We start from the raw sequence: 14,413 nt of genomic DNA, 5'->3' as shown, positions 1-14,413 counted from the left end.
CTGTCATCCTCTGACAACTTGTGGTGTCATAAAATAAAGGTACAGGCCAAACGTGAGAACAAGTAAAGCGGAATGAAAGCATAATAAAATAATTTAACTGCTGAGTATTCCACTTTACTAATCCATCGCCACCAAAAAGGAAAACAAATACTAAACAGAGACCTTTTATTTTTTCCGTAAATATAACCTTTCACCTAGGCAGCTAAACCAATCTCGACAACGATTCTGCGGAAGCTGTCAAATTGCATCAAATGAATGACAGACCATTTGGACCAATAGTCGTTTTTACTGAGAATTAGAGGCGGGAACACGTTTTGGAGGAGGGGCCTAGCGTCCATCTTTAATGTACTGTATTGAAGAGATTGACGAGAAGAAAACATTGAAATTTGAAGTAAAGAAGGCTCGGTAATCGCGGACGTGGCTACTAAAACAAAAAGATATACGACATTAATATAACTTACAGAAGGTATAGAACATATATACATTAAACTGGGTCCACTATTGAACTCATCATCCGTAATTCTGGAGGAACTAGCCATCTAGCTTGACTGCAGCAACGTTAGCTAGTGAGCTAGCTAACTGTTAGCTGGCTTGCTTACCCTTTTCAGCATTAGCTTGCAATATTCACATTTCATTAACCTGTTAGCTTTAACATAGCCTAAAACGGTGCATCTGTTGTTGCTTTCAACCGTAACTGCACCAGAGAAATACGTGCGTAATTAACGACGTTAATTGAACCTGTAGTTTCCTTGCATTCACACTGTAAAACGTCAGCTTAGCTAACGTTATCAATTTTCTAACGATAAGGTACCATGCTATCTAGTTAGCAGGCTAGGCACTCGACTATAACGATATTTAGGTAACGTTTGTCATTTTACCCCCATTGTTTCGTGTGATGGCGATAGCTGTACTTAACATATGAAGTGACATGGAGTTATTGTAGTGCTTGACCGATACAGATGTTGTGCTTATGCCATCCTGCCCTTTGTAGCTCTGTCTGTTCCAATGTAGAGGGGTGGTCGGGGAAAATGTTTTAGTTAAGCTAGCCAAGTTAACTTAGAGAATTCCCCCGAATATTATATGAAACAGTAGTTAAACATTCCTGTGGTTCTTATTTAGAAAGTGTTGACCACTTAAACACAGCCTTTGTTTTTATCGTTCTACTTTTAATTGATCTGTCAGCCGGACTGAAGTTTGTAGTCTCTGCATGTTCTGCAGATCTATACAGTTACGCGGTTAGTCGAGCTAATGTCATGTGTCATTTTGATTGTAGTTATAGGCGGTATGAAGACAGTATCATAGCGAAGCCATGGCTGATAAAAGAAAACTCCAAGGTGAGTCTCTTCTGTATGTGAATGATGAATTGATCTCAGCAGCATCTTTCATGATTGGATATAGTGTGACGTTACCGTTCATTGTTCTAGTTGCACGTTCATACTGTATGTGTGAAGCTCTTTCTATGTCTCTGACCTTTTAAACAGGTGAAATAGATCGATGTTTGAAAAAAGTCGCAGAGGGTGTTGAGCAGTTTGAAGACATCTGGCAAAAGGTGAGTAGAATTTAGTATAGACTTCTTATCCGGTATCCTGATGTATCTATCAAAGGAATAACACCTCTCCAGGACAGTAGTGTGTTGACAAACCTTGTGATCCCCCAGTTACACAATGCAGCCAATGCCAACCAGAAGGAAAAGTATGAGGCTGACCTCAAGAAAGAAATTAAAAAGCTCCAGGTGTGAATGTGTTTATTTAATTTCCCAGACACCATTTCTAATTGTAACATTTTCCTAACATCAGTATAACATGCCTACTCTCAAGATGAAATGTATTCATGAATGCTTATGAGATAAATAATGATTCCCTATGATGCTCTTACAGCGACTACGAGACCAGATTAAGACATGGGTGGCATCCAACGAGATCAAGGACAAGAGGCAATTAGTGGAGAACCGCAAATTGATAGAGACGGTAAAACTTCTGTGATTTAGAAATATATTATGGTGTTTGTTAGCAAAGCCTGTCAATGTTGCCCATCCAAACTACAGTATATTTGTCACTTTAGTACTAGCTGATCTCTACCAGTCTCAAAACGGACCTAGAAAGGAACAGCATTGGTGGTGTTTTGTTTCCTGTGACCAGATAACAGCAGTAACCAACTCTCTCCTCTACAGCAAATGGAGCGGTTTAAAGTGGTGGAGAGGGAGACGAAGACGAAAGCTTACTCCAAGGAAGGGCTGGGTTTGGCCCAGAAAGTAGACCCCGCTCAGAAGGAGAAGGAGGAAACGGAACAGTGGCTAACGGTAACAATGGGCTATGGCTATGACTGCCAGCACGAGCATTAAGACAAGGCTAAACACATCACGCACAAACACATCATAAAAGTATGAACAGCTGACTGTGGTGCAAATGATAAAACCTGGTGATTATTGAGGACTGTCAGGTTTTGTTATGTTTTGCCGATAACTACAGGAAATATGTAGTCAAACCAAACTGACATGTAATCTGAACATTACATTATTGTATTGAACACAAGGAATCAAGCATGGACATATAATTGACCTTTATCTGTGTCTGTTTCTCAGAATACGATAGACACACTAAACATGCAAGTGGACCAGTTTGAGAGTGAAGTGGAGTCGCTCTCTGTCCAAACAAGGAAAAAGAAGGGAGACAAAGATGTAAGTATCTTCATCCTCCTCAGATTTGGCAAACGTTTTTGGTTCCACTGTACACTAAACACCTCCCTCTTGTCTCTTCTCCTCTGTGTAGAAACAAGACCGCATAGAGGAGCTGAAGCGACTGATAGAGCGGCACCGGTACCATATCCGCATGCTGGAGACCATCCTGCGAATGCTTGACAACGACTCAATTCAGGTGGATTCCATCCATAAGATCAAAGATGACGTGGAGTACTACATCGACTCCTCTCAAGACCCCGACTTTGAGGAGAACGAGTTCCTCTACGACGACCTGGACCTGGAAGATATCCGTAAGTCTGAATTGTCAAGAGTCCTGAAGAGAGTGAACATTTTGCTGGTGTGTGTGTGTGTGTGTGTGTTTTTTTTAAATGCCACTATTCGTTAAGTTGTATGTTACTTCTAATTATTCTGTATCTTCCACACAGCTTTCAACAATATTTTGAATCTCTATTTGCAAATTTGCAATATTGCAAAGGAATTTGTGCAGTTGTTTCTCTAGTGACTGTCAAAACGACAGAAACTGGGGACATCATTAACCAAAACATTTGGCCCGCGGGTTTTTCCTGACGTGTTTCTGTCTTGATTATGTCTCCCTCCCCTGCCCCGGGCAGCGGCGGCGTTGATGGCCACGTCTCCTCAAGGTCAATCTAACTTGGAGGATGAGATGTTCCTGCAGTCCAGCAGCACGCCGACCTCCACCACCTCCTCCTCGCCCATCCCTCCGTCGCCCGCGACCGGCACCGCGGTAAACAACTCGCTCTTCTCTCCTCCTCCTCTTCGCATCTCTCCTCTCACGCTCCTCTCTTCTTCTCCACCACTGCCCAGATCTCCCCTTCGTTACCCCTCCTTCCTCTCCCCCTGATAAGCACCTGTGTCTCTTCTCATCTCCTCCCTGAGATCACCCACACCTCATTATTAGTGTATGCTCCTTTCTTCTGTCTGCTTCTCTTAGTGTGTTCCTGTAGCTCCATGTCTGTTGCCCTGCTCCCCTGATAGATCTCCCCTCCTGTCTTTCATCTGTTCTCCTCCTCCTTCCTCCTTCTTCTCCTCCCTCCCTTTATCACCCCTCCTCCTGCCACCGTCTCATTTCGTCTCTCATATGTGATGTAGGGGTGTAAAGGTGCACGTATTCGTACCGAACCTTTTAGGTGAGGGAAGTTGGGTTCAATTCATATGTGTTCTGAGTGTTCCAAATGCAGTCTTTAACAGTATCAACAGTTGTTTTTGTTTGTTTGGGGGTTTTTTGCGTGTAGACCATGTTTCAAATTCAAGTTCCCACACAAACACATTAAGTGGTGGACCATTTGTCAGTTTAATCAATTAACATCAAAAACATTTGACATCTTTTGAAAATGCTATTCCTGTTGGGTATCAGCAAAATACTATTCCTGTTGCGTATTGTCTGTGGATTTGAAGTTAGCGGTACCAACAGTCTTACTGTACTGAAAATGAACGGAACAGAGGTACACACCGAACAGTGATTTTTGTTTATGTTTTTTTGTTGTTGTTTTTTTTTGTGTGTGTGTACCGTTACGCCCCTAACATGGTCCTCATTTCTCTCCTTCACCACTCCTCTACACAGAGTCCGCCAGGCCTCCTGCTCCTCCATCAGCCTGAGGCCACACTCGCTGCACCCAACACCCCACACCCACCTCTCCTCTCCTCCATCAGTTACCCAGGCCACTCCTCTTCTCTCCCTTGGGTCTGCGATGAACTCTATTGTTGTGTAAAGGGACATTGTTATTGTTGTGCCATTACTGTGTGTGCATCTACGTGGATATTGATACGAGGAATGTGTTTGTTTTCAGGAGAACTCTGAAGAGGACAAGAAGAGAGGGCGGTCCACCGACAGTGAAGTTAGTCAGGTGAGGACGCACCCAATCAGGGACGTCTCTAGGCACAGACAGTGTTTGGTAGTCAACCATGATCTTGCCAGGAATGGTAAGAGCCGACATGCAAGGCTTCATATTGAAAAACGTTATAGAGAAAATATTCCAGTTCTGTGAGCAAGCAGATCTGCTTTGTGTAATTTATTTTTTTTTCCTGCTGTTTTTTTTTTTTTTTTACCCCATTTCTTCCTCTAACACTCTCTTTCATGGACTTGTGGTCTCTGTGTGTTCTCTGTTGTAGTCACCTGTGAAGAATGGGAATCCATCGCACTTGTCCTTCTCCTCCTCCTCCTCCTCTTCCTCTGGCTCCACGCCCTCTTCGGTCTCCATGGCCACGGTTGTCGGGGGAGTCCCGGCCGTGTCCAGCGGGAGCAACCTCCTGGGCAGCTTCAGCAGCGCCGTGCAGCAGCATCCCCCCCAGTCCCAGTCCCAGCAGCCGCCCCCGCAGCAGCCCCAGCAGGCCCTGCCCAAGACCCCCTCCACCCCCATCCCCATCCCCACCAACAGCACCCCCAGCCCCCCCAGCTTCCCCACACTCCCCCCCTCCAGCACCCCCTCCCTGCCCAGCTCCAGCACCCCTGCCCCGGCCACGCCAAACTCCCAGCCCCTGGTCTCCTCGGGGCCTAGCACGGTGGCCTCGGGCCTGGGCCTGGGGCTCGGTCTTGGGGGCTTGGGGAAGGGCGGCGTGACTGTGACCAGCAGCTCGGCGCAGATGTCCAGCCTGGGCCTGTCGGCGATGACCGGCTCGTTGAGCAGCATGGCGGGGCTGCTCTCCACTTCCACGCCGGCGCCGTACGCCCAAGCGGCCGCGGGCGGAGTGGGCAGTGCCCCCGGCGGTCCGGTGGGGAGCGGAAGCAGCGGCGGCAGCGGCGGCGGCGGCATCAGCATCAGCAGCACGATGCCCACGCCGAGCTCGGTCCTGGGTGGCGTCGGAGGAGGCGTCAGCAGCAGCGCGGGCACGACCAGCAACGGCACCGGCTCGTCCCTGGGGCTCCTGGGGTCCAGCCCGGGCCACGGCGTGCTGAGCGGCGGCATCCTGGGCCTGGTGCAGCAGGGACAGTCGGGCCTGCAGGGGGCGCCGCAGGTACCCCTCAGCCCCGTGGGCGTCGCCCCGGGGTCGGGCACGGGCGTGAGCCTCCTGGGGGGCAACGGAGGAAGTACGGGTAACGCAGCGGGCTCGGGCGTCGTCGGGGGCAACGCAGCGCCCGCCAGACCACCCAGTGTCCTCAAACAGAACGGGGGCACGAGTGAGAACCTTTTCAGTGCGTTGGTTTCTCCTCATCCCTCTTCACACACATGAATTAATACACATTATTAATACACATTAATATGCCGGGAACCATATCCATGGTCAGTGCATTGTGTTTGTGGTGGCTAACAGCCGGGCTACATGGGGTGCACACTTTGAAGCGTTGTGTTCTCAGAGCGTGAAAACAGTGTCAGAAGCAGAGCTCGCAGCGCTTCGGTTACGTGCCTGGTGTGGCCTGCCTGCTAGAGCCCCAAACTGTCCAACAGAATTGTTTTAGGAAACACGAAACTCACTCCCACCTTGCCCTTTGTCGTCCAGGTTACAGCGCCATTGTCGCGGACAACACACCTGACTCCACCCTCAACAGCGGTAGCCAATCACAAAGCAGCCAGCCCTCGTCTCTCAGTTCCTCGGGCAATCCACCGTGAGTGAACACATGAATTATTTATCTCTTAATGAAACAGCTCTGACAAGTAACTCTGTTTCCTCTGCGCACAATGCTGATTTAATGGCTCTGCTGTAGGGGAAGTCACTCTGCATTAAAAAGCACTGAATTAACCAGATGGAGTGTGTTGTTAAAATATGGACCTGTTTCATAGTCTGAAATATTGATTCTGGAGTGTCTCTCTCTCTTGCTCTCTTAATCACTGTTTTCTCTCTCTCTCTCTCTTCACCACTGTGTTCTGTATCTGTTTCTCTTTCTTCTTTCTCTCTCAATCTGTTTCTCTCTTTCTCTCTGTCCATCTCTCCCTCTCTCTCCATTTCTCTCTCTATCTTTTCCACTGTCTTTTTCCCTCTCTCCCCATCTCCATCTCTCCCTCCATCTCTCTCTCTCTCTCTCTCCCTCCATCTCTCCATCTCTCTCTCAGGCTGGATAACGGCCCCAGTCTTCTGAGCTCCATCACCCTTCCGCCCTCCTCACCGTCTCCCTCGTTCACGGACACCACCCCCGGTGGCGGGAGTCTGCTCAACGGCCCGCACTCCTACACACCAAACTCTGAGGTCATCAAGGTGCGCCCCCCAGTCAACCACACCGCGTATACACACTCACACACACACACACACACACAACGGGTGCCTCTCAACATCCCTCCTCGATCCCCGGCCGGGCTCGGCCCTCCAGGCTCGTTCCCACTAATCTAACTAACACTGGATAGACTATCTCATTGTTGCCGCCCCATCATTCTTTATGTAGATCAGTGAGGACGAGGCCCGAGGAAGGAAGGAAGGAAGGGAGGATGTATAAAATACGAATGAGAGCCACCCCACATGGACCGTGGGGTAGAACACCAGACTCTGTCCCCTAATTCTGCACCCATAAGTCCTTCCTCATAACTGGATCCTGTCCTGCCACTACAGCTGTGCCACACAGATGGTCTCACAGTGCCACGTGACGCAGCTCAGTCTAGTGTGGACTGTTTGTATTGTGAGGTGTAGCGATGGGCACGCTGGCTGAAGAGTGTGTGGAGGCCCATGCCTATGCTGCTGCCACAGCCTCTGAGCTGGTCTCCTGGAGCAGCAGAAGAGCTGTGTGTTACAACCACCAGGCTCGTTTGTGGTGATTGAACATAAGGGAGACCACACGTGGATAAAGCGTTTACAAAAAGATGTTTATTTAAGTAAATATGTATGAAAACATGAAGTGTAGTCAGCATAAATTATATGGTAAGAAAGTATAGTGTTGTGTCAATCAGAGTATATGCAGGATCCCAAATGCAAGACAATAGCGACGCATAGAGAACCCCGAACTCCAGCCAGGTAGCTTCTTATAGAACAGAAGCCCCAATCAGGTGATCAGCAGCACCTGGGACTTGACTCCGCCCTGCAACCCAGAAAAGGACAGACAGGCAGGCAGGCAGGCAAAGCCTGACCACAAGTGTGGTCTGAGCTGGTAGAAGAGCAGTGTGATCTGAGCTGTTCTCAGCAGAAGAGCTGTGTGCTGCTGTCTGCAGTTTGGCCCCCAGAGTGGCTGTCTTTTATTTATATGCAGTCTGAAAGATTTAAAAGTGTGTTATGTAACAGCAGAGGGTATTAGAGGTGTGCTAAGGGCTGGGTGACCCTGGGAGACATACAGAGTCTGTTGCTCTTCCTTTTGATCAATCTCTCCTTTTCTCCCTCTCCCTCTCCCTCTCCCTCTCCCTCTCTCTCTCTCTCTCTCTCTCTCTCTCTCTCTCTCTCTCTCTCTCTCTCTCTCTCTCTCCCCTTTTCTCTCTCTCTCTCTCTCTCTCTATCCCTCTATCAGGCCCCTGAGCCGTTGAGTTCTCTGGCTGCCATGGCAAAGAGGGCAGTCAGACTGGACCCTGGACTGGATGGAGAGATTTCCTCTTTACATCTCTCAGAGAGAGGTACAATTACACACACACACACACACACACACACACACACACACACACACACACATGCCTCCTTTCACCTCATCCTTCACCATAACACAACACACATCTCCTTTGTCTTCTCATAGAGAGGTAGGACACCACACACACACACACACACACACACACACACACACACTAAAAACACCACATCACATAGAGGGATAGAACACACCACCCCACACTTCCCCATGTATCACACACTTCTTACTTTAATAAAGTATTTCTGAATATTGACAGACGTAAAGTATGACTGACTCTAACCCTTCCCCTCCTGTGTCAATAAAGCGTGATGGTGACGCATGCTCTGCTCTGTTCTCTCCTCAGACATCTTCACAAGCTCCTCGACCTCCAGCGCGCCCCCCGTCGCCCCTCAGCCGACCGTCTCCGAGGTCAACCTGCCTCCGTCGTTAGGGGTGTGTCCGCTGGGCCCCACGCCCCTGTCCAAAGAGCAGCTCTACCAGCAGGCCATGCAGGAGTCTGCCTGGACACACATGCCTCACCCGTCCGACTCCGAGAGAATCAGGTACACACGCGCACACACACACATGCCTCACCCGTCCGACTCCGAGAGAATCAGGTACACACGCGCACACACACACATGCCTCACCCGTCCGACTCCGAGAGAATCAGGTACACACGCGCACACACACACACACACTCATATATACGCTCCCACACATGCCTCACCCGTCCGACTCCGAGAGAATCAGGTACACACGCGCACACACACACATGCCTCACCCGTCCGACTCCGAGAGAATCAGGTACACACGCGCACACACACACATGCCTCACCCGTCCGACTCCGAGAGAATCAGGTACACACGCGCACACACACACACACACTCATATATACGCTCCCACACATGCCTCACCCGTCCGACTCCGAGAGAATCAGGTACACACGCGCACACACACACATGCCTCACCCGTCCGACTCCGAGAGAATCAGGTACACACGCACACACACACACACACTCATATATACGCTCCCACACATGCCTCACCCGTCCGACTCCGAGAGAATCAGGTACACACGCACACACACACACACACTCATATATACGCTCCCACACACACCTTACCTCTGAATCTCCGAGAGAATAAGGTACACACGCGCACACACACACACACACACTCATATATACGCTCCCACACACACCTTACCTCTGAATCTCCGAGAGAATAAGGTACACACGCACACACACACACACTCGTATATATGCTCCCATACACACCTTACCTCTGAATCTCCGAGAGAATAAGGTACAAACACATGCACATGCTCACTTTCAGTCAGACACACACACACACACACGCGTTCCCACACACACCTTACCTCTGAATCTCCAAGAGAATAAGGTACAAGGCACATGCACATGCTCACTTTTGCGTCTCCGAAAGAATCAGGTACACAAAACCGTAGCTGTCTGACTCCGACAAACACACACACAAACACACACACACCCCTCACGACTGACTCATTCAGATTCACAGATTCACACCTCATTGGGGCAGGTGTGCACACAGTGTGAACTGAATGAGCATTCGGCTGTTTGCACAAAGAAGCTCTCACATCGTCTCTCAGATCTCTGGGTGCTGTATCGTCATATCCCTCATGTTTCCGTTCGCACTTGTTTTCTCTCGAATGTGAACAGGTGGCAAACAAGAACAAGTCCGTGGTTAGCAATGCGCTCAACAGAGTAACTATGTATGAACAACTGTATGATGGGTAGTGAAGCGATAACAGCAGCGTTCATTTTGGTTGCATGACAGCTGGAGAAAAAACATTGTCTTGGTTAGCATTATTTTACCATTACGGTGTGTTCATGAGCTGTGATATTGAATACTGACCCCCCCCCCCTCTCTCTCTCCATCTCTCCCCCCCCCCCCCCCCCCCCCCCCCCCCCCCCCACACACACAGGCAATACCTGATGAGGAACCCGTGCCCCACCCTCCCCTTCCACCATCAGGTCCCCCCCCACCACTCCGACTCCATCGAGTTCTACCAGAGACTGTCCACGGAGACCCTCTTCTTTATCTTCTACTACCTGGAGGTCTGTGCCATCACTTGCTTTCTCTCTCTCTCTCTCTCTCTCTCTCTTTCTTTCTTTCTTTCTTTCTTTCTTTCTTTCTCTCTCTCTCTCACACACACATACACACATACACACACACAAGGTACCACTATATCCACTACAGTCATTATTCTCTCCTTCCTTTGGCAATACAGGCTATGCAGGTGGCCTGTCTCAGAATGTACACATGTACAGTGAGGAGAAAATGTATTTGATACCATGCTAAAGTTGCCTAAAAAGAGGAATATAAAATCATCATTTCACAATTGATCTTAATGTCTTAATTCAAAAATTGAGTAAAAATAAAACCACTAAGCTCCCCAATTTTCTTTGTGATTGAAGAATGTTTCGTAAATAAATAAATGTTCCTCCTAAATGCTAGGGGGAAGGAAGTATTTGACCCCCAATGTAACCCTATGGGAATTTAACACATAGGGTTAACATAGGGGCAGGCAGATTTTTTTTTTTAAGGCCAGCTATTTCATGGATTCAGGATATTATGCATCCTGATAAAGTTCCCTTGGCAGTTGGAATTAAAATAGCCCCACATCATTACATACCTTTCACCATAGCTAGAGATTGGCATGGTGCTTTTTCCAGTAGGCCTATTAGCCTGTTTGATGCTCATTGAGCTCAATGCAAATCAAACAGCCTAATAGGCCTACTGGAAAAAGCACCATGTCAATCTCTAGCTATGGTCAAGGGTATGTGATGATGTGGGGCTATTTTAATTCCAAAGGCCAAGGGAAATTTATCGGGATGCATAATATCCTAGATCCATGAAATAGCTGGCCTTTAAAAATAAAAATCTGCCTGCCCCTATGTTAACCCTATGTGTTAAATTCCCATAGGGTTACATAGGGGGTCAAATACTTCCTTCCCCTAGCATTTTACGAAAACATTTATCTATGTACGATACATTCTTCAATCACAAAGAAAATTGGTGTCCTTGGCGGTTTGATTTTTACTCATTTTTTTAATTAAGGCATTAAGATCAATTGTCAAATGATGATTTTATATTCCTGTTTTAGCATGGTATCAAATACATGTGCTCCTCACTGTATGCACATTCTCAACACACACACACACACACACACACACACACACACACACACATATACAAGCAAGCACACTCAAGCTGCCTCTCTGCGCTATCACCTCTATCAACACCTAGCCTACTTTATGTGTTATGTTGTCTTGTTATGTATGTGTGTGTGTGTGTGTGTGTGTGTGTGTGCGTGTGAATAATCCCACTGCTCTCTGATCTGCCAGGGCACAAAGGCTCAGTATTTGTCCGCTAAAGCTCTGAAGAAGCAGTCTTGGAGGTTCCACACCAAGTACATGATGTGGTTCCAGAGGCACGAGGAGCCAAAGACCATCACTGACGAGTTTGAACAGGTTGGTTCACCTCATTTCCCATTCCTCAGCATCTAACCTGGGATCTCACAGGCAAACAGCAAACAAAGCCTCTCAACAAGCAAAACATGCAAAAAGTGCATGCATTTCATACGTTATTCTCTTATGTTTTCTTGTACTTATTTTATATTCTGTTCCCTGACAAGTTCACCTGTTTCTTTTAAAGAATCGTTACTTTTTAATGTCTTCTTTATTTTGTTTTTGTTTTGAATTAGTTGTCCTTGACACAAAGCAACAGAGCCTCCAGGCTAGCATAGCAGCAGTCTGCAGCAGTAAACTCACTCTGTGTGTGTGTGTGTGTGTGTGTGTGTGTCTGTCTGTTTCCTCTCCCCCCCTCTCAGGGCACATACATCTACTTTGACTATGAGAAGTGGGGCCAGCGCAAGAAGGAGGGTTTCACGTTCGAGTACCGCTACCTGGAGGACCGGGACCTGCAGTGACCGTCAGACAGGGGCGCGTTGGCGGGGCAGGAGACGCATGAAGCGGACGGGGCAGGGGGCAAGGGGCAAGGGGCAAGGGGCAAAAGGGGCAAGGGAGATGAGCTGGCCGCCATGGAGAATGTGCTGCTGTTGACATTCCGAGATTGAACTCCATGCCGTGATAATGTTTTTTTTTTTGTTTTGTTTTTTTAAGAAAAAACGTTGGTTGTAAAGTAGGCCTTTATCTTAAACCGGGGACATGCACGAGAGAGGAGGGGGTCGAGTGCCTGTTTACACACAAACATTTGAACCTCTCTTTGCAGTCCTCTTGCCCGCCACTTCTGTTTTATCTCAATCCCCCAGCACCATCAGACTACACAAAAAGCAAACTCCAATTGGGAAAAAGAAAAAAAAACAACGCAGCACCACCACCACCACCACCACCACCACCAGTGTAATTTGACTACGAGTACTACCTGAGTCTGCGGATGTTTTCTGAAAGCATTTCTGTAGTTGTTCACGTAGGCTTCCCCACTGCCGGCATACTACAGGGCCAGTCCTGTGTTGAAGAGGACGAGATGTTAATTAAATTGCTATGCAATTGAATTCTACTCTGCCTCCTCTCTCTGTCAAAGAAATGTGGAATATATATATATATATTATAAAAATTTCACCCTTCAGTCAACTCGGCGTTTTGTTCCACTGCTGCCTCTGTTCATTTCAACAAGAGCAGCCAGCATCCCTCTTGAGAAAGAGAATATCAAATAGAGACGACCAATAATGGAGAAATAAATAAATCAGATGCAGGGAGTTATCCTCTTTCTCACTAACCGTGTGTAGGTTGTTTGTGGTTAAAAAAAGAAGTATATCTATATATCTTTTTTTTTTGTCATGTGGAAAGCTCGGACAGTTCTGGAATATGTAAAAAAAAAAAAGAAAACCCTTCCTCCCCTGTACGCATTTCTTTCGTTTTGGAAACCACCTTTCACAGATTCCCTCTCATTGGTGCGAATAGGAGCGAGCACACTCACTTTACAACGAATCATTGTCTCCCTTTTACTCGGTGTCCGTAAGCGTTTAAAGCCTCTTAGTTTAAAAAAAAAAAAAAAGGTGTCCTCAGTGAGTTTCCTTAACTGCATTTTCCTTCGTTTTTTTGGAGGGAAAACCCACAATCTGTATTTCAAAAAGAAACGTTAAGAAACTGTGTAGAAATTTTAAAAAAGAGAAATTATTTTTGGCTTAAGGAAGGAAAGGGCAGCTGACAGACAACATGTGAATTTCTCTCCAAAAAATAAGTACAAAAAATTATGTATAGAGTTGATTTCTCATCTTTGCTTTTTTGACACTGTCAGGATAGCATGATATGCCATTCAGTAAGTCTGAAATGGGGAAAAAAGAGGATTGTACAATTTCAATAAAATACTTTTGTGAACAGCTGTCTGCGTTGTCTCTGAACACGATTCAGCAGAATGATACCGTTGCATTCCGTTGACTGAACCGATTTTCAATTGATTTGAACAAGGTCCAATATCTGGTGAAGTTCCCCTCAGATGGGAATTGACGTAGCAGACTCTTTTATGTATGAGCATTATTGATCTTTTATTTATTTTTTTTCTCGGTTGGTCTTGTTAACCTCTGTCTTAAAATAAGAATGGTGTATTCTGTAAAAAAAAAAAAATGATCTCAGTCTACAGCTCTACCTAAGATTGCTGATATGCAAGAACTGCAGTATATCAGAAATACAAACATCGGCCCAAAAGAGAGCCCAAACCCATGTCATGTAGGAGATCCCAAACCCACCTCATGTAGGAGATCCCAAACCCATGTCATGTAGGAGATCCCAAACCCACCTCATGTAGGAGATCCCAAACCCACCTCATGTAGGAGATCCCAAACCCATGTCATGTACTAGATCCCAAACCCACCTCATGTAGGAGATCCCAACAGCAGCATCATGTGACACACCGAGGGACAGCTGGAAGTTTTACGGAATTTTCATCAGCTTGGGAAATATCGACGAGCTCTGAAAATTCTTCCAACAACAACAACAAAAAAAAAAAACGCGGTCAAACTCAAGGTGTCTTACAGTTTACCAAGACCAGTTTTCATTGTATATTGGTTGAAAAAAAGTGAAAAGATATCCAAAAGCAGTTTGGAACCCTTACACATAAACCTTATTAATGCATTGACTAATGTATTGCTTGATCTGTTAGACATCTGTCAAAGTCTTCTCCTAAAGTAGTTTTGCCATAAATGAAAAGCAAGAGAGAACACATGCATCTTCTCAGACA

The 14,413-nt window shown here is 46.8% G+C and overlaps 1 protein-coding gene across 2 annotated transcripts; it reads left to right on the top strand.

Annotated features, from left to right (window-relative positions):
• Positions 1-329: 329 nt before the first annotated feature.
• On the top strand, positions 330-13,556 carry cnot3a (CCR4-NOT transcription complex, subunit 3a). Of its 2 annotated transcripts, none has more exons than XM_062538175.1 (19): positions 330-466; positions 1,274-1,334; positions 1,482-1,549; positions 1,658-1,732; positions 1,878-1,967; positions 2,171-2,299; positions 2,582-2,677; positions 2,769-2,988; positions 3,340-3,443; positions 4,281-4,400; positions 4,507-4,563; positions 4,829-5,849; positions 6,155-6,260; positions 6,706-6,847; positions 8,079-8,181; positions 8,536-8,734; positions 10,137-10,269; positions 11,560-11,685; positions 12,045-13,556. In XM_062538175.1, exons 2-19 carry the CDS (start codon positions 1,310-1,312, stop codon positions 12,141-12,143), a joined length of 2,913 nt encoding a protein of 970 aa, XP_062394159.1. In that variant the 5' UTR covers positions 330-466; positions 1,274-1,309; the 3' UTR covers positions 12,144-13,556. The 2 variants fall into 2 exon arrangements, with proteins under 2 accessions (XP_062394159.1, XP_062394158.1); XM_062538174.1 differs by having other exon boundaries at positions 3,310-3,443.
• Positions 13,557-14,413: the final 857 nt, after the last annotated feature.

This window comes from Sardina pilchardus, chromosome 6, assembly GCF_963854185.1.
Source record: "Sardina pilchardus chromosome 6, fSarPil1.1, whole genome shotgun sequence".
Lineage (NCBI taxonomy): Eukaryota > Metazoa > Chordata > Actinopteri > Clupeiformes > Clupeidae > Sardina > Sardina pilchardus.
Note: the sequence above shows the minus strand (reverse complement) of the source record. Positions and strands in the feature narration are given on the sequence as shown.

Bases quoted from the DNA above. Each gene is read 5' to 3' on its own strand.
- cnot3a (XM_062538174.1), top strand. From the start codon at position 1,310: ATGGCTGATAAAAGAAAACTCCAAG. The intron at 1,335-1,481 runs GTGAGTCTCTTC...CCTTTTAAACAG, and splicing joins TGATAAAAGAAAACTCCAAG to GTGAAATAGATCGATGTTTG. The intron at 2,989-3,309 runs GTAAGTCTGAAT...TGCCCCGGGCAG, and splicing joins CCTGGACCTGGAAGATATCC to CGGCGGCGTTGATGGCCACG.